Here is a 21,526-nt window from a genome sequence, read left to right on the forward strand (position 1 = left end):
GATCACTATGCTTCCAAGAAAAAAAAAGAAAAGAAAATAACTATATAAATAAATCTTGGGCATCACTTTCATACCAAATTACAAATATTAATTCCTAGTACTGAATTAGCACTCCTTAATTAAATAGTAAAAGACGACTAAGATCATTTGGCAGTGCCTAATCTCATCTTGTTGAATAGTCAAACTCAAACTAAAAGTATTAGAAAACAAATAAAATAATATACTACATTTGTTTTCATCATTCATTACAAACCTACAAAATCCAGAATACCCCGTTCATTATATAAACCCACTCTCATACGACTTCTTGAAACACTGTGTCTACTTCCTCCTCCATATTCCATATTCATCGACAAATCACACTAGGAAAAATCAATCATCAACGAAATGATCGACGAGTCTTTTTTTTCTTCTTCCCCATCATCAATAACTGGTCTTGAAAACAAGAGCACAACAACAATCTCATCCGTCCATTCCGACATACTCCTAAACAACATATTGACTCGTCTTGATGGTCCAACTCTAGCCTCAACTAGTTGCGCATCCACAGAACTTTACACACTCTCCACGCAACAAAAACTCTGGTCGGATATTTGCCATGCCGTGTGGCCTTCTACAACTCACCCACATATACGCCACATCATCTCTTCCTTCCCCGACGGACCTCGTTCCTTCTTCTCCGACGCTTTCCCTCTCCTCGTACCTTCCTCGGACCCTCCAAAACTTCAAAATTTTCACCGTCATGAAATCGAAATCTGTTCATCGCCGAGTGAGTTGATCTCAGCCGTAGACATTCACTACAAAAATGAAATCGTCTACTCCAAAGTCCAGACTACTGAAACTTTATCAGGTTGGTTCCAGTACTCCCCGTTCCGAATCGATCTCCTCGACCCGAAATTTGTGGTACCAACAGAAATCCGTTTTGGTAACGATTCGTGCCGAGATCTTGCGGAGTGTTTGAAACTGAGTTGGATCGTAATAGATCCAACCGGTCGGAGAGCAGCCAATTTATCGAGTGGTGGAGCAGTTTTGGTACAACAGCACTGGTTAACGGGAGAGATAGAGTTGAAGTTTGCCACTATCATGGCGAGCGGAGGTAACCGTGACGAGTTGGCGGAAAGTGAGATAATTGTGACTTGCGGCGGATCACAAGGAGGAGAGTTGCACGTGACAGAAGTGAGCTTGAAAATGCAGGATATGGACGGAAGCAATTTGAGTGGGAAGGATAGTTTAGTCATTCTAAAAAACGGAATGCTATGTGGGAAAAGAGTAGCTGCGCAGGAAGAAGCAGGGAAGAAAAGATACGAAGAGTACTTGAGAATAAAGAAAGAGAGGGAAGAGAGAAAGTTGAGAAGAGAAGGAAGATTAGATGCTATTTGTATCGGCATCGGGATCCTAGTTTGTTGTGGACTCTGCATGCTTGCTTGGTTTTGGTAACTGATCAGTCATGCACAAATGCAACTTACCGGCTTAGTTCGAAAAACCTTGGAACGGATCAGTTTGTTTTTAGTATCTAGGCCTAGGATGGTAATTTTAACTTACCGTGTCATAAATGATGCAGTCGATCGTCACAATAGCTTATGGAAATTGTTCATACAAGAAACTAAGATACTAATACAGCAAAACGAAAGCGTGTAAAAGTCTTTTTTTCTCAGCTTATGGGATATGTTTTACATCAAACTCGAATAATTTTTTTTCTTGTGCTTCAATTTTGACTAAAGGGTCATCAAAGTGGATTCCAGATTTCCAACTCCAATTCTTGTTGGCAAATTTTCTATGTGTTGACTTGGACTGATCTTTAATAGTATATAAAGTAATATACAAAGTATATAAGAGTTGTTTCTTGGACCATATTACGTAGTTTCCATTTGGTTGTTCCACGAAACCTAAATTCGGAGCTAGACCACAAATGTCATAATTTTATGACCACAATTAATTCCGATATATCGTGAGTGATTAGTTTAATAAAGGTGGTCAATGGTTCATTATTCATGTGATTGGAGTGTGTGAATAAATGCGTAACCCGTCAAAATAAAACTAATAAATAACTAGTGTCTGCAGTGAATTTCACTCAAAGGCAATATAAAACTATTCATGCCCTGGGCATGGAATTAAAACTATTCGGTTTAGGATTACTTAATTGTATTTTGATGAGCGCATTGTTCGTTTAATTGTATCTGGCCATACCAGTCACATACATCATTTTCAGAGCACAATTTTCTTTATGCATACAATTAATTTTAAGCAATTCCGCTGTTGAATGCTTATCCGGATCATTTTCGGTCTCTAATGGACACGTACGTGCAGTACTTGGTTTGCTATATTAAGTATCAGTAGATCGGTTGATGAAGAAGTGGTTGTGCTATTTATAGTATTTACTCAACCGTTGTCTTGATTGCTTCGTTATCGAAGTTGTTCATATAGCTAGCTTTCTCAGTGTCGGTCTTTGGTTGTCTTGAAATGCATATATGCATCCTTAATATAAGGCCCTTTTTGCTCAAATGATGTCCGAATTTGCTACCCAAAACCAGATGTACGTTTCTCTAACAAATGTCCATCGTATTCATCATCATAACTGCAAATTCAGTAGTAATTTGTTTACGTAGGAGTCTAGGACCGTCACCATCCTCCCCAACTCCCCATACCAAACTAATAAATGCATCATCTTCAGCCCATGTCAATTGCCATAACTAGTGTGCCATAGGCTCAGCAGTAATAAACATCATTATGTAATCCCTGCTCAACCCACTATTACAACTTACAATAAGATTCATTAATATTGTTGAGCTTTAATGAGGCCATAACCTAACAATTTCCACGACTCCTGTCAGTCGCTTTTCCTTCGTATTGTCTTTACCAGAGTTCATTGTTATCTTCTTACGTAAAACTGACTACGAGTAAGTTGTAGCTGGCCAATCAATGCATTATGTGCATTATGATTTTTCGAAAACAAATCAGTGCAATGTGGATACGTCACCCTTTTTTGTTTTCTTGGTAAGAGGTTAAAATCTTTACTAAAACAAAAAGAATACAAGCTAGCAAGAAAAACTGAGGCCAACACCTTAATTACATTCAAGTATTGTGGACCAATTGAAGATGCAGTCGCCGAATGACACGACCGAGAAACATTTTGGGATGAAACCCCATTTGAAGATTAGCCTCTTCACTTCATTGATAGCCTTTTCCTAATCTTTGTGAGGGTATTAGGTATATGTGAGTGTGTCAAGTCAACAGGTCAATGTTGATTTGACTTGTGCTGATTTAATACAGCCTTAAATACTCTGTAATAATAATTCACTAAAGTGTCTAAAAAATATTTTTTTTCAATAATATCAAGAATATTAGTTTCTCATGGTATCAGACGGATGATCCTGAGTCAAAACAATTCATTCAATAATCTTTCTCAATAATCTTTCCCAATAATCTTTTCATTAAATCTTACAAGAATCAAACAACTTTCATATAAAATTTTTACAGATTCAATAATTGTTCTCAACAATTTTTGTTCAAAACTTTGAAGTCAGATCTGGTTCGTCAACATTTTTTTTTTATCTCAACATCTTTACGGATTCAGTTAATGTCACCTGCAACAATCGTTTATCGAAGAAGAAAAAATATGGGTTTAAATTCTAATTCCAATTCCGCTGCTCAAATGGGTAATACATCCGACTTCACTTTTCCATTCACAAACATCTCAAATTTTGTTTCTACAAAATTAGGTCCGAACAATTTTTTTTTTTGTGGCAAGATCAAATGGAAACTATCTTGATTTCCACTGATCTATATGGTTATGTCCATGGTGAAATTCAAGAACCTGTTAAACAGGTTGAAATTGATGGAGTTTTAAAGATAAATCCAGAATGGATCTTATGGAGGAAAATTGATTGTTTTGTTATTATTTGTATGAAGGCAACTTTTACAGATTCTATCTCTGGTGATGTCTTAGGGTTGTTTACTGCTAAGGAAATATGGGAATTTCTTGAAATTAGCTTTAGAAGCCAATTCATGGCAAGAAAGAATATGCTTAGAAATCAGCTTCATAATGTAAAGAAAGACAATTCAACTGTTTTGATATACTTACATAATGTCAAGAATATAGCTGACTCTCTTGCAGCAATTGGAGAAAAAGTTAGTGATACTGATTTGGTAATGTATGTATTGAATGGGCTAGGAAGAGAGTTTGATACTTTTGTTATAGCTGCTCAGAATCTAGAGACTCCTCTCACATTTGCAGAACTTAAACCAAGAGTCTTGAATCATGAACAATGTCTAATTGAGCAACAACATAATTCTAGTGTTACTTATGACTCTCAACAAACTACTGCATTCTATAGTAGAAATGGGTCTTCTAACAATTTCCATGGTAATGGAAGAGGCAAATCCAAGAATAATGGTGGTACTGGATCTCATAATAATTTCAGTGGTAATGGAAGAGGTACTGGTTATAATGCAAGAAGTTATGGGAATGGTTCTTATCAAGGAAATGGTTTTCATCAAGGCAGTAGTTATTCTCAAGGGAATAGTTCATCTAAAGGAAATTCTTATCAAGGCAGTAGTTCTGGACAAGGAAACATAGGTAGAAGAGATTTTTCTATGGTTGATTGTCAAATTTGTCGTAAAAAGGGACATTATGCTAGCAGATGTTATTTTAGATATCATCCTCCAACTTTTGCTAATTCTGCAAATGAAGCACAACTTGGTTCTTCTCAACAAACCTTTACTACTTTAAATGAGGAGAGTCCTTATTCTGATCCTTCTACATCAAATGCTTCTCATTAGGTTTCTGATTCTGGAGCCACTGCACATATGACTGGATATGGAACTCTACTGCAACATACTTCAAACTATAAAGGAAAGGATCATGTTCAAGTTGGAAATGTTCTTCCTTCTACCACAATGGTAACTAGGTCTCAAAAAGGTATTTCTAAACCTAAATTTTTTCCTGATCATGTTTCGCATCTTTCAGTTAAACATCCTCTATCTTCTGAATATTCATCTTTGTTGACTACTTTAACTGAGCCTAAGTCATTTAAGATAGCAGCAAAAAATCCTAAGTGGCGAATCTCAATGAAGGAAGAATATACAACTTTAATGGATGATGACACTTGGGAGTATGTTGCTCCTGAGCCACATATGAATATCTTAGGTTCAAAATGGGTGTATAGGATCAAATAAAAATCTGATGGTTCCATTGATAGACTGAAATCTAGGTTGGTTGCTAAGGGTTATGCACAACAAGATGGAATTGATTTTAATGAGACATTTAGTCCGGTTGTCAAGTCTCCAACTGTTAGAGTGGTTCTATGTTTAACAATTACATATAACTGGCCAGTGAAACAATTAGATGTAAGCAATGCTTTTTTGCATGGCTACTTGGATGAGGATGTTTATATGACACAACCACAAGGTTTTCTTCATCCAGATTATCCTCCAAATTATGTATGTCATCTTAAAAAGAGCTTATATGGGTTGAAACAAGCTCCTAGAGCATGGTTTCATAGGTTCAGCTCATTTCTTATTACTTTTGGGTTCAAGAAGTCCATCTCAGATAATTCTATGTTTGTGTATTCTTCTTCAGATGGTATTCTCATTTTACTTCTTTATGTTGATAATATCTTATTAACTGGTAGTTCTTCTAAGATGATTGTTGATCTTATTACTTCATTGAAGAATGAATTTGCTATGAATGAGTTAGGAGATTTGGCATTTTTCCTTGGTATTGAAGCAATTAGAAATAGTGATTCTATTGTCTTAACTCAAAAGAAATATACTTTAGAGTTGTTAGCTAAGGCAAATTTGTTGGAATCTAAACCATGTGATACACAAGTAGTTAAGTCTAGCAGACTTTCTATTCATGATGGAGTTAAAATGGATGATCCAACTGTGTATAGAACTCTTGTAGGAGGCTTACAGTATCTTACAATTACAAGACCTGATATATGTTTTGCAGTGAATTATGTTTCTCAATTCATGCATTCTCCTTCTGATTTGCATTTGCAATTGGTTAAGAGAATTTTAAGATATTTAAAGGGAACAGTTGATAAGGGTCTTACATTAAGAAAGGGTGATGTTTCTAGTTTAAAGGCATATACTGATTCTGATTGGGATGGATGCCCTGATACAAGAAGATCAACATCTGGTTATGCAGTTTTTCTGGGTTCAAATTTGGTGTCATGGTCTTCTAAAAAGCAACCCACAGTGTCTAAGTCTTCTGCAGAAGCTGAATATAAATGTCTTTTTATTGCTGCTGCTGAGTTACAATGGTTTACATATTTATTAGCAGATTTGAAGATTATTATAAAGACAGTCTTATTGATGTGTGATAATAAAGTGCAATTTCTTTGGCAACTAATCCTGTTTTTCATGCCAGGATAAAGCACATGGAAATTCATTATCATACAGTCAGAGAACTTGTTGAAGAAGGATTTCTAAAGCTACAGCATATTTCTTCAGAAGATCAGCTAGCTGATATTTTCACAAAAGGATTGTGCTTTCCTACATTCTTCAGGCTTTTGCATAAACTGTTGGATTCTCATGCAGACAAGGATTCTTCTACTTCACCTGCTTCCTCTGTTACAATATCAGAAATACACTCTTGAGTTGTTTTTTTTCTCTTTTGAATTTCTTGTTTTTCTTTTCTCAATTTGATTTTGTTTTCACAGTATCATATTGAAGGGGGAGTATTAGGTATATGTGAGTGTGTCAGATAAGTGTGTGTCAAGTCAACATGTCAATGTTGACTTGACTTGTGCTGATTTAATACAGCCTTAAATACTCTGTAATAACAACTCATTAAAGTGTCTGAAAAATATTTTCTTTCAATAATATCAAGAATATTAGTTTCTCAGAGGCATTTTCTTAATCATGACCCTCCCATTCCTCTCCATCCACACCGCCTAAAAAACAACATATGGAATTATTTTAGTTAAAAGTGTGTTAGAAATGAATAACTAATAATCTCACTCTTTGAATAGTTATTTAGTTTTTATAAATTAATTCTGAATTATGGTAACTATTACTTAATTTGCTAACTCTCTATAAGGGTTATTAGAATAGTAATGAATCATTTGAGTTACAAAAAAATAAAATTAGTTGGGAAACTTATTGTTAGGAAAACCTAGATTTGGTATAGTGATTAGGGCCACATCTTTCTTCCTTTATTCTTTCCTTTAATGTCCGACCATTTTTCCAAATGTTGCCTCGCAGTTAGTTTGTAGTGTCTTCTAGTCCCATAATATGCTCGAAATACTCCTATATTTGCTTTGTATATGCACAATGCAGAAGCAAATGATCCACATTTTCATCTACCAAATTACAAAAGACTGCATCTCGTCTCTTGTATTTCACAACCTCTTTTTAGAAGATTGTTGACTGTAGGGTACATATTTTATCCAGACACATTTGTAAGGAAGTGAACTTGAATCTTGAGTATTCCACTGAGAGATCAACCATTGATATCCGTCTTTGGTTGTGAATTGTGTCATTGTCTTCTTCCAAATTTAACTTAGGTGTGTCCCCTAGTATGCTCAGCAACCCAGAGATTTCATGTATTTCTTCTACAATCACTTGCCTTTTTAATGGGATTTTTCACCTGCCATCTTCTTGTTGGGTGCAATAATAAAAAAACAATGAAAAGTCAAATAAATAAAAGTTATTGATACTTAGTTCCTTTGTTATGGAAGTGATGGATTTAACGAAACGAGCGAGCCCCGAGATCTCCGCTACAGTAACATGGTACAATTTTGAAAAACAGAGTGAGTCACGTGTTCGACACGCTGTCCTTAAGACATTAGCGTCCGGCTACACCCAAAAGTGATGTTATAGCCCTCACAGGACGGATATCTCCAGGATAAAACACCCTACTACACCTACTACTAGCATATGTAGTAGATGCTCAACTTGAGCTTGGCGACTCCGAAAAAACCCTTAAGGAAAATCGTGAACGTTAAAGAAAACAATATAAAATATTTTCCCTTGGGGGTCTCTCTAAAATATAGGGAAACCCCTTTTCCATTGATTTTACAAAAGTAGTGAATTTGTTTATATAATTGACAAATACAACTTAAGAAGAGGAACTCCCCGATGTGGGACTAAAAATCTTATATTGTCTCTTAAAACAACTAAAAAGTGGAAACTCCACGGTGTGGGACTAATAAGTTTTTCATTCACAAAAGAAAATAATAAATTATAATTTTTATTAAAACTTTAAAAATCATATTTTATTAATCGTTTTCCAACAATCCCTCACATGAATGAAAACTCAATAAAAATAAAACACGAAAACACAGATAGATCTTGGTAAATCAACAACCCAATCTCACGACCCGAACTGACTGAATAGACAGACAGATCGTTCATGTTGAAGTCATGCTAGCCATTCCAACCTCATCTCCCTCACACAACAGTGTGTCGACCCCAGGGTCATACTATGGATTGCAAAAATCATATAGTATAGAGAGCTTTCATCTTTAATTCCTCACAAGTGAGACTAAAGGTTCCTTTCACCAAAGTGAAAAAGCATGAACTAGTGAACCCTTAGGTCATAAGTTCCAGTAATACCAAAACCATCAAAACGAAAATCACATAAAAAGCGCAGGAAATACCATTTTAGGCAGAGGTGTCCATGAGGTCTTGAACCTTTGCTTAGTGAGATATTACCGGAATTACTTGCTAGAGATATTGAACTATGTATTGAACTGCTAGCGTTAGATGTAATTCGCGATAACGACCACGGATGATATCTCCAAGGTTGCTGCCAAGCTCGTGCCGTTTTTTCCAATTTGGCCCTGGACATATCTTGTTTCTCAGAATGCTCTAGAGAATCAAAGCTCATATTCTCATAGGAAGCGGCCCCACTTCCTCATTCAGATAGGTGAGTTTTCATAAAGAGTGTTACCGCTACACCCCACTTCAATCTTAAATTGAAACTATAAAACTCATTAAGACTTCTTAAAAGTCATCCTTCACATGCAGTCACACTATCACGTCTACACCATAGAGAAGAGACAAATAATGAAATTCTCTGATAATGTTTACCTTTACTCACCATAAATTAGTTGTCTCATTCGAAACCTTGATCTTGGGATCTCTAGTCAGCAAGGTTGAGTATCCTTCATGGCAAGTTTAATTTATGAGCTTAAGTCCCATCCCCCTCGATGCATTTTTAACTATCTCTTTGTACAAACCTTTCGTGAAAGGTTGTGCGATATTTTTCTTGGACTTTATCCAATCAATGGAAATAACGCCGATTGAGATTAGTTATTTTTAGCTTTAGCTATTATAGCTTGGCTAACACAATGTATAGATATAGCTGGCACAGGCCTATGCTAGAGAAGAATGTTTTCTAAAAAAAGATCTTAGGCACTCAACCCCCTCTCGTGCTTTATCTAATGCAATACTCTCAAATTTCATAATGAATTGAGCAATATATGTATGTTTGGAAATCTTCCAAAAAAACAAACCCTCCTGCTAGAGTGAAAACATATCAACTCGTAGACTTAGACTCCTCTGAGTCAACTATCCAGTTTGCATCACAAAGTCCCTCAAGGACAACAATATACCTTTCATAAATCAAACAAAAGGTAATAGAGTATTTTAGGTACCATAATACTCTACTAAGTGCATCCCAATGCTCTTGCTCTGGACTACAAGTATATCTACTTAACTTACTCACAATATAGGCAATGTTTGGACTCTTACAGTTCATTAAATTTATCAGACATCCTATAACTCTTGAGTATACAAGTTAAGATACTCCATTACCCTTATTTTTCTTGAGTCTACAAGAAGAATCGTACAGAGTACAAGCAAGCTTACAATCAGACTGATTGAATATCTTAAGCACAAATTCAACATAATGAGAACGACTAAGACTATAAATGTTAGATCATCTTCTAATCATCATCCCTAAGATTACATCAACAGGGCCTAAGTCTTTCAAGTCAACGTTCTCATTCAGCTCATGTTTTTAGTGGAATTGATCACATCTATGTTTGTATCAAGTATAAGCATATGATCAACATACAAGCATACAATCACACATGCATCCTTAACAAGTTACTTGTAAATATACTTGTCAGATTCATTGACTTAAATCCAATACTCATTATCACATGATCAAATTTTCCATGTCACTGCACGTGATTATTTTAAAAACCATACAAAGATTTGTTCAACTTACAAAATTTGTCTTCATAACCTTTCACTACAAAGTCCTCAGGTTGGTCTATGTAAATTTCTTTATCTAATTCACGGTTTTAGAAAATATGTCATTGAAAATGCGGGGGTACAACAACCACACCCAACAATTCGTTTGGCAATATGAGAAGACTTAATCCAATACACTTTCTAGAGAATCAACTAGACAGTCAGCCTCAATCTAGATTAAAGTATATCAAAGAGTTTAACATCTCTAACTCTTAATTCAATCCGCATTCAGCAAATAGAAATATGTGAGCCTGATTGAATATAAGAGGAATCACTTGAACGGTACCAACGACCAATGTTCAAGTGTCAATCAATGTAAATCAACAACCAAAGGTTGGATATTCTAATTGATTGATCTTAACGCACAACCTGTGATATTTCAATTATACAACAAAATATAATACAGAAAAGAAATAACACAGACACCAGAATTTTGTTAACGAGGAAACCGCAAATGCAGAAAAACCCCGGGACCTAGTCCAAATTGAACATCACACTGTATTAAGCCACTACAGATACTAGCCTACTACCAATTAACTTCGGACTGGACTGTAGTTGAACCCTAATCAATCTCACACTGATTCAAGGTACAGTTGCGCTGCTTACGTCTCTGATCCCATCAGGATACCACGCACTTGATTCCCTTAGTTGATCTCACCCACAACTAAGAGTTGCTACGACCCAAAGTCGAAGACTTGATAGACAAAGGATTGAATAAATCTGTCTCCCACAAAAATACCCAAGAGTTTTTGTTCCATCTTTTGATAAATCAAGAAGAAAAAGATCCAATTGATAAACCAGACTTATATTCCCGAAGAACATCCTAGTATTATCAATCTCCTCACAATAAACTTAATCGACTAGAGAAACAAGTTGTTGTGGAATCACAAACGATGAGACAAAGTTTGTTTGTGATTACTTTTCTATATTGCCTATCGGAGATATAAAATCTCGAGCCAATTATTTCAATTGCACTCAACACGATAGAAACAACAAGATCAAATCACGCAACTACAAAGATAATAGTTGGGTCTGGCTTCACAATCCCAATGAAGTCTTTAAGTCATTAACCTACGGGGTCTCGAGAATAAACCTAAGGTTAAAGGAGAATCGACTCTAGTTATGCAACTAGTAACACACATGAGGTGTGGGGATTACCTTTCCCAGTTGCTAGAGTTCTCCTTTATATAGTTTTCAAATCAGGGTTTGCAATCCAAGTTACCTTGGTAATATAGCATTCAATATTCACCGTTAGATGAAAAACCTGATTCAACCAAGATAATATCTTTCAACCGTTAGATCGAACTTAGCTTATTACACACAAATGAAATGTACCCTCATTTAGGTTTATGTAGCCGTACATAAACGTGTACACCATGTTGGTTCACAAATAGTTAACCGAGGTTAGCCATATGATTACTCTCATATCAACCTTATTCATCTTAACCATAACTAGTTCAAATGACTCAAATGAAACTAGTTAAGAGTTGTTCAATTGTTTAGAAAACACAATTGAAATGAAATCGGTTTGATTCACTTGAATCAATCATGAACATTATAGCCACGGTTTGCAAAGATTGCATTCCATTTGATTTAAATGTTTAAGTTCATGGACTTGACCGATTTGACAAAGTAACCAGCTTAAGTATGTGCACGGATATGCGTACTTAAGCAACCGGTTTTGAGTTTGTGAAGTTTCCAAACTCCGCAGAAATTTTCGGTTCAAAAACTTCCACCAGTATGCGTACGGGTACGCATACTTAAGGTGACTGGTTTGTGAGTTTTGTCAAAACCAAACTCGGCAGAAATTCTCGGTTTGAGAACTTCCGCCAGTATGCGTACAAGTACGCATACATCACCTGTCTCCGTCACCAAATCCATATACACACATATGCATACTCTTGGTTTCTGGTTTATGGACTTATACACTAATGTGCGAACACACTATATATGCTTATATCCAAAGATGGTTACATCATCAACTCTTTATTTCAATCATTGAAACATTCTTATATAATGTTAATAGCCGTTTTCACACACTATCAACATCTAAGGAATTTTCAAGATATTGAAATAATCATTATTGAAACCTTCCAAGTCTTACACCAAATGATTGTATCACACAAACCATGTAAGATGTTACTCGGCAATTTTCTCATGATATAAGATGAACTTGGTCAAAGCGAAAGATTACCAACACATATTTTGAGAAATATGTAAGCGAGATATACTTAGCTCGAAATCTCAAATGTGTATAGAGAAAACTATATTGTAACACGACTTATGTCTTAATATAGGATATAGTATAAATAGACTTTCCAAGTGATATATAAGTTCAAGTCTCCACATACATTTTGTCGAAGAAGTTCCACAAGCTCCCCTTAGTAGTTCTTCGTCTTCAAGAAATGAACGTCGAGAGATTTAAGCTCAACTACACTATCTATGTCCTAGTCCGAGACATCTATAAATAGGCTAGAAATTAAGACTTATAGTTTTGATCACTAACATTGACAAACATGCTTGAGATAGCAACGCATGCGAGTTTGACCGAGCAATGCTCTAACAATCTCCCCCTTGGTCAATTTTAGTGACAAAACTATCAATACATATGCATTACAAAAAAGATAAAAAATAAGCTTCTTATCGACATGCTTGATCTCCTTGGCATCTTCAACGCGACTCGAAATCTTCGTCACTTCCAAGTACTCCATGATCCTAAAGGTTGTAAGTTCAGCATCACATTTGTTGAAGATCCGTAACTATAACAATGAGAAAACAAAATATTCTCTATCATTGTTCTACAGTGTCATAGTATTATTACTGAACATCAAAGTTCAGTTGTATCACAACTTTGACAATAATACTATGATGATATGCATCACTCCCCCTTAGTCAATACATATCTCAACATGAAAACCACTCCCCCTTACATAATGATCCGTAAATCATATGTATTTGTAGCGTAAACTACACATTAATTTTCCCCCTTTTTGTCAACAAAATTGGCAAAGGTACGAAAATTAGTGGGATCCTAATGAAATTTCCACGAAGATATATCATGACCAAAAGGTGTATTAACATACCAACAAATTTAGATGCAATCATAAAGCCGAAGCTAAATGCATTCATCAAGGAGTTAATAAAGATACAAGATAACCCATAAAAATTCCACAGCCGCACTTCCCACAAAGATTTGGAAATTAAGCAAAAGTTCAAAATGAACTCTCCCCCATAAAATGTCATCCCCGAAGGAACAACAAAGGCGACCTTACTTTCACAAGAAAAGAAGGAATTATTTTGGACAAACAAATCACATGAAAACATGAATTTGTATTCACAAAAATCAATTGAAATAACCACAAGGAAACCCATAGTTAGTTCAACCAAAACAGAACAATCAAATTAACCACAAGAGAACCCATGATTAATTCAATTGGAATACACAACCAAATTAATCACAAAAAATGATCAATTTAGTTGGTCATGCTCGACATAAGCGAAATTACGGAGCAACAACTAAATAACCAAAAGAGAATGATTAATTTAGTTGATCATGTTCGACATAGGGAACCTCACGGAGCAACAACTAAGTTAATCATAAGAAAATAATCTACTCAGTCGATTGTGCTCAACATAAGAAACCTTATGGAACAACACAGTATATGCACAAAGATTGTGGATCGGAGATTGACCAAATACTGCGGAATAGACAAGGATTCATTCTATTTTGCATCACTATTTGCAAAATGACATACAATAGACTTAATCCTTGTAGACAAAAGTTTTATCCTTTCTTGCATCAAAATATGACATAAAAGGCTTTAACTTTTGTAATGCCAAAAGTTCATTCTATCTTCCATCAATAAATTCATATCGACATAATAGAGATAACGTTTGAACAAGTATGGGACAATCACAGGTTCACGGACGTAAACAACATATCCCATAACAATTTGCAATATATAAAATCATAAAGATTAAAATTGCAAATATCATCTTCCAAAAAATACTTTAGAATTTAAATAAATAAATCTAAAAAAAATGAAGATGAAAATCGTTGGACATAGCTATGTGTACTCACAATAATGGCTATTCCAAACCCTAGTTATTCTTCTAAAAACATAAAAAGAAGATTTACTAGACATTGAGACCTCTGAAGAATTCTTTATCGTCCCCGAGATCCTTGTCATCAACAGCCATAGGTACATAGGGTTCATGGAGAAAGGAGTCAATTCCAACAAACCTTCTAGGCTGATGATGTCGAACTAGGGCCTTCTGAATTTCGAGAGTTCTCATAACAAGGCCTTTATTTTCTTAATCTCCTTTCTCGCTTCTTTCAACTATTCAATAACATCAGAAAAGTTCTGAGAATTTGAAGGAACAGCTCTTGGCTTCCTCACATTCCTTCTTTTTCGTTTCAAAGTCGAAGGCAATAGAGATTTTTATTTTTCCTTTATGATTGATGGCTTAACAATCATATTAACATCTTTTCCATCAGGACTCATGATGCTTGGAGTCTCCATACGTGTATGGGTTTGTGAGAGGAAATCACACTGTAAACTCAACAGGCAGTCTTAAGATGAAAAGATTTTCAGAGAAGAAAAAAGAAATGTAGGGTTATGGAACCTTTTAACACCGGTTCACGCACGCACGATTCACGACCCTAAAGAGAGTGGAATAGCCGAGAATAACCCTCTTTTGATAAACAGTGAGGTTCCTTCCAATATCAATTAGATATGAAAGAATTCCAAACCATACAACAAATCTAAGAAAAGCAAAACAGAAAGATTTTTTTTTCTTTTCTTTTTAAGCCTAAGGTGTGCAAGTTCTCGTCTCTTTTAATCAGGCACATGAGACAAGATGCACAAAAACAACACAATTAAGTTGTGTTGTGGTGAAAAACAATTTGTCCACCATGACCCTTTTGAAAGGAATTAATAGATCCCTGTCAATAAAAGTGTTTAGACCATACTCTTTTTTCTAGTGGTCTTGACCTATCTTTAGAAACCAACTTCTTTGAAGAGGATAAAATCTTACATACCTCAGCGGTTCTTTGAACAAGTTTGAGCTTGTTTGCTAGGCGATTTGCTCTTCGTTGAAGTCTTTTGACATGTCTCATCTTGTGTTTATACTTGAAACACTTTGAAAGTTCATGACCTTTAAGTGAACAATAAGAACATGTCAATGGATATGCTGATTCGAACTCTCGAGATGTGCAAGCTGCTAGACACACAGTGGATCCTGAAAAATCAGACATAGAGTTTTCAACAGAAAGGTTAATTTCTTCTTCCCGATTGGCTGTGTTTCTTTCTGAAAGAATATCAAGATTGATGTATGTATTGATACAGTTATCAAAATCGATATCTTCACAAAGAAGTGCAACACTTGATTTTTTGTATTCATTGGAATCATAGAGATCAGGCATTTCATCAAGAGTTGCAGCAAGACCTTTGTTTCCAGTGTATTTTCTACGATTTGGGCACTCATTTGCAAAATGACCAAAACCTTTACACTTAAAGCACTGTGGCATATCCTCATCATCAGCCTCGTAAGCATCCCTGTTTTTAGGAGGAACGCGGTTGTGAGGTTTAACTGACGACCTAGGTTTGTCTCTTGAAAACCGTTTACTTCTCTTCAATAGAAGATCCCTAAACTGTCTTGTGATCATAGAGACTGATTTGTCAAGATCTTCATCTGATGAATCAGTCTCAGAAATATGATCCTCAGAGACATAAACACTTTTACTTTTGTCAACTAATTTAGTGTTCTTTTGTGCTTTAAAGGCAACATCCTTTCCGATTTTGGATGTGTGCTTATGAACAAATATCTTTAACTTTCCAACCAACGTGTTTCTGGAAAGAGCATCAAGGTTATTTTCTTCAACGATGGCATGCTTCATAGAATCGTATCTAGATGGCAGCTATCTGAGAATTTTCATCACAATGTCCTTTTCAGGAATAGTCTTACCTAATGCAAAAGATGCATTAAAAATTTCAGACACTTTGTGATTAAACTCATCAAATGAATCTTCATCTTCCATACGAAGGTTTTCCCAACCGAAATTAAGGTTTTGAAGCTTAGCATCCTTTTCACTAGTATTTCCTTCGAATACGGTTTCTAAGATATCTCAAGCATCTTTAGACCTAGTGCACGTAGTCACATGGTGCTGAAGATCTGGGGTAATGGCAGGTATGATGGCATTCAAACCGTCGGAGTTTCGCTTTGCAGCAAGTATCTCGGCATCATTGTATTCACCAATGTTCCTTGGAACGTTCACATTCCCTACTACCACAACGGGAGCATCATACCCATTAACTACATAAACCCACGATTGAAAATCACGCGCTTTAAGAAAGGCACGCATAGCAATTTTCTACCATAAGTAATTAGAGCCATCGAAGACTAGTGGTACGTTTATAAAGATAATACCTTTGTCCATATCAGATCGCTACGAACACAGACTTATGGGGTATTTAATGTGTTTGCCTGCTCTGATACCAATTAAAAATGCGGGGGTACAACAACCACACCCAACAATTCGATTGGCAATATGAGAGGACTTACTCCAATACACTTTCTATAGAATCAACTAGACAGTCAGACTCAATCTAGATTAAAGTATATCAAAGAGTTTAATATCTCTAACTATTAATTCAATATGCAATCAACAAATAGAAATCTGCGAGCCTGATTGAATATATGAGGAATTACTTGAACGGTACAAAGACCAATGTTCAAGTGTCAATTAATGTAAATCAACAACCAAAGGTAGGATATTCTAATTGATTGATCTTAACGCACAACCTGTGATATTTCAATTATACAACAAAATATAATGCGGAAAAGAAATAACACAGACACCAGAATTTTGTTAATGAGGAAACCGCAAATGCAGAAAAACCCCGGGACCTAGTCCAGATTGAACACCACACTGTATTAAGCCGCTACAGACACTAGCCTACTACCAATTAACTTCGTACTGGACTGTAGTTGAACCCTAATAAATCTTACACTGATTCAAGGTACATTTGCTCTCATTACGTCTCTGATCCCAGCAGGATACTACGCAGTTGATTCCCTTAGCTGATCACACCCACAACTAAGAGTTGCTACGACCCAAAATCGAAGACTTGATATACAAATCTGTCTCACACAGAAAAGTCTATAGGATTGAGTAAATCTGTCTCCCACAGAAATACCCAAGAGTTTTTGTTCCGTCTTTTGATAAATTAAGGTGAACAGGAACCAATTGATAGACCGGACTTATATTCCCGAAGAACAGCCTAGTATTATCAATCACCTCACAATAAAATTAATCGACTAGCGAAACAAGTTCTTGTGGAATCACAAACGATGAGATGAAGTTTGTTTGTGATTACTTTTCTATCTTGCCTATCGCAGATATAAAATCTCGAACCAATTATTTCAATTGCACTCAACACGATAGAAACAACAAGATCAAATCACACAACTACAAAGATAATAGTTGGGTCTGGCTTCACAATCCCAATGAAGTCTTCAAGTCGTTAACCTACGAGGTCTCGAGAAGAAACCTTAGGTTAAAGGAGAATCGACTCTAGTTATGCAACTAGTGACACATAAGAGGTGTGGGGATTACCTTTCCCAGTTGCTAGAGTTCTCCTTTATATAGTTTTCAAATCAGAGTTTACAATCCAAGTTACCTTGGTAACAAAGCATTCAATATTTACCGTTAGATGATAAACCTGATTCAATACCAAGCTAATATCTTTCAACTGTTAGATTGAACTTAGCTTGTTACACACAAATGGAATGTACCCTCATTTAGGTTTATGTAGCCGTACCTAAACCTGTACACTATGTTGGTTCACAAATAGTTAACCGAGGTTAGCCATATGATTACTCTCATATCATGAACATAACTAGTTATTCATTTTAACCATAACTAGCTCAAATGACTCGAATGAAACTAGTTAAGAGTTGTTCAATTATTTAGAAAACACAATTGAAATCAAATCAGTTTGATTCACTTGAATCAATCATGAACATTATAGCCACGGTTTGCAAAGATTGGATTCCTTGTGATTTAAATGTTTAAGTTCATGGACTTGACCGATTTGACAAAGTAACCAGCTTAAGTATGCGTACGGGTATGTGTACTTAAGCAACCGGTTTTGAGTTTGTGAAGTTTCCAAACTCAGCAGAAATTTTCGGTTCAAAAACTTCCGCTAGTATGCGTACGGGTACGCATACTTAAGGTGACTCGTTTTTGAGTTTTGCCAAAACCAAACTCAGCAAAAATTCTCGGTTTGAGAACTTCCGCCAGTATACGTACGGGCACACATACTTAACCTGTCTCCTTCACCAAATTCGTATACACACATATGCACACTATTGGTTTCCGGTTTATGGACTTATACACTAATGTGCGAAGACACTATATATGCTTATATCCAAAGATGGTTACATCATCAACTCTTTATTTCAATTATTGAAACATTCTTCTATAATGTTAATAGACGTTTTCACACACTATCAACATCAAAGCAATTTTCAAGATATTTAAATAATCCTAATTGAAACCTTCCAAGTCTTACACCAAATGATTGTGTCACATAAACCATGTAAGATGTTACTCGACAATTTTCTCATGATATAAGATGAACTTGGTAGAAGTGAAAGCTTACCAACACATATTTTGAGAAATATGTAAGCGAGATATACTCAGCTCGAAATCTCAAATGTGTATAGAGAAAACTATATCGTAACACGACTTATGTCTCAATATAGAAGATAGTAGAAATAGACTTTCCAAGTGATATTTAAGTTCAAGTCTCCACATACCTTTTGCCGAAGAAATTCCACAAGCTCCCGTTAGTAGTTTTTCTTCTTCAAGAGATGAACGTCGAGAGATTTAAGCTCAACTACACTATCTATGTCCTAGTCCGAGACATCTACAAATAGGCTAGAAATCAAGACTTATAGTTTTGATCACTAACATTGACAAACATGCTTGAGATAGCAACGCATGCGAGTTTGACCAAGCAATGCTCTAACAGTCTTAACATCCATCTTATGTATCTCCAATTTGTATCAATTAGCATCTTGACGGAAGTAATTCTCGTCACAAGTGAATAAGCATCAAGGAAATCTACACCTTCTTTTAGTTTATAGCATTTACCTACCAAGTTAGCCTAATATTTTCCATAGTTCCATATACCTAACGTTTCCTCTTAAAGACTCATTTTACATCCCATGGTCTTACTCCCTAGAGGTAAACTAGCAAGCTCCCAAGTCTGGTTCCGACGGACTAAGTCCATTTCACTAAATGAAGCTTCTTGCCAGAATAGGGTTTCAGTAGATGTCAAGGCTTCTTTACAAGTATGGGGATTAGACTAAGCTAGACATGTTATGAAGTCGGATTCATAAGAAGTCTCAAGTCTATTTTTTTACTTTTCTTAGGCTCAACCTCAACTTCATCTTTGTTTAAGATAAGTTCTAATTAGTTGAAAATAAATCTAGGGGATCAACAACACATCTCTAATGAGGTACAGGTTTAAGAATAAACATGTTCAAAGAACACAACATCCCTAGATTCCGTAATAATATTCATACCAAAGTCAGAAAAATCACACTAAAGTCTGAAAAATCAGAACACACAACCAAAAAACTATATAAGTATACTCAACATACCCTATATGAAGACACAATCAACATTTTTGGTTTCTATCTAGTTCTTTTAGGAAGAGGAATGACATTCTTAGTCAAACATCCCCACACTTTGGCGCATTCATAAGAAGATCATCTACCTTTCCATAAATTATATGGAGTTTCATCTGATTCCTAAAAGGGTACTCTATTCAGGATATACTAGATAATAGTACTGCCTCCCTCCACAAGGCCGAAGGTAATCCTGAATTAATCAACATATCAATTATCATCTCCTTAAGGATACAGTTGTTACGTTCAACTATACCATTAGACTATGGTGAATAAGGAGGTGTGATCTCCTATATGAATTTCATACTCGTCATCACGTTCAGACCTAACCCTTTTAGTGGTAATATGTACTTCACTTTCAATTTCAAGTTTATACTCTTAAGGATTCTAAGGCATTATCCTTATCCCTAAGAAAGTGTACAAGATAGTACCTCGTACAATCATCTATGAAAGTTATAAACCACCTTTTACCACCTTCGTTTGGGTTGATTCCATGTCAACTAGGTCTAAATGAATTAATTATAAGGGCTTAGAAATACTATGAACAATTTTTCTAAAAGGTTTTATAGCATATTTTGATTCTGTAAAGATTTAAAATTTGTGTTCAATATCCAAACTAAATTTGGGTACGCAGCCTACGCTATCCAGTTTATGCATTGACTTATTAGTTTACGGTTCCAAGTCTACCATGCAAAGTAGTCAATCACACAAAGAAAGCACGAAAATCAACTATGTTCACTTCATCAGTTTTTCCGTTAAGCTTATATAGACCCAAAGTCCTATAACTCTTGCCTAAAAAATCTCTGCCTAGTTGCAACAAGTTTTCCAGATACAATTAAAAACTTAAATCTTTTACCATCTACAACAGAATAAGATACAAGATTCTTGCATATGCTTGGAACATGAAAACTTCATTCAATGTGAGAATATTACAGATATGAGTTTTTGCTCGACCTTTTCCTTTTATGCAACCTCTGTCGCAGATGAGTTACTCATAAATAGTTTCTCGAAATCCCCCATCCTCTGATAGGAGGTGAACATGTCTCTGTTTCAACAAACATGCTTGGTGGCTCCAGAGTCCAACCACCAGTCTCTCACACTGGTTATTAAAATAACTTCCGACATCATGCCGCTGAACTCGTTCTAGTTTATTTCAACTAAATTAGCATTAACTTTCTACTTATTAAGGTTTTTACGTTGTCTACAATAACAATCACCCTTAATTAAAGTAATGTCGGATTCAGTTTTATGAAACATACCTTTCTTATGAAGACTACGCTTAGAGTTGTGTTTGATGTTCTTGCCTTTGCAATCTTTGGAAGAATTTTGTTCATACACATGCGCCTATTAGCCATGTCACTTTTCAATTTCATGTCATAATCTTCGTTTATATATACTCTGACCACGGACACGGTAATTTCCCAATCACCTAATCCACCATATCTCAGAAACCTTAGTTCTGAATCGGAAAATAAAATATGAGTTTTGAAGATAACATCTATATACACAAACTTCGTTTGAATCACCATTTCAAAAAACTCATGGTTACCCTATAAAAACTAATGTAGTCAACAACAAATTTTTGCTCGTCAGAATTTTTCAGGAACATTTCTCTGTTTTG

At 35.5% G+C, this 21,526-nt stretch overlaps 1 protein-coding gene across 1 annotated transcript; it reads left to right on the top strand.

Annotated features, from left to right (window-relative positions):
* The first annotated feature begins 276 nt into the window (after positions 1–276).
* LOC113309273 (F-box protein At2g27310-like) lies at positions 277–1,680 on the top strand. Its single transcript, XM_026557695.1, has one exon. The coding sequence runs from the start codon at positions 388–390 to the stop codon at positions 1,435–1,437; it is 1,050 nt and encodes a 349-aa protein (XP_026413480.1). The 5' UTR covers positions 277–387; the 3' UTR covers positions 1,438–1,680.
* Positions 1,681–21,526: the final 19,846 nt, after the last annotated feature.

Source organism: Papaver somniferum, chromosome 9 (genome assembly GCF_003573695.1).
Source record: "Papaver somniferum cultivar HN1 chromosome 9, ASM357369v1, whole genome shotgun sequence".
In the NCBI taxonomy this organism is placed as follows: domain Eukaryota; kingdom Viridiplantae; phylum Streptophyta; class Magnoliopsida; order Ranunculales; family Papaveraceae; genus Papaver; species Papaver somniferum.

Excerpts from the sequence above, each read along its gene's own strand:
- LOC113309273 (XM_026557695.1), top strand. The coding sequence starts at position 388 with ATGATCGACGAGTCTTTTTTTTCTTCTTCCCCATCATCAATAACTGGT.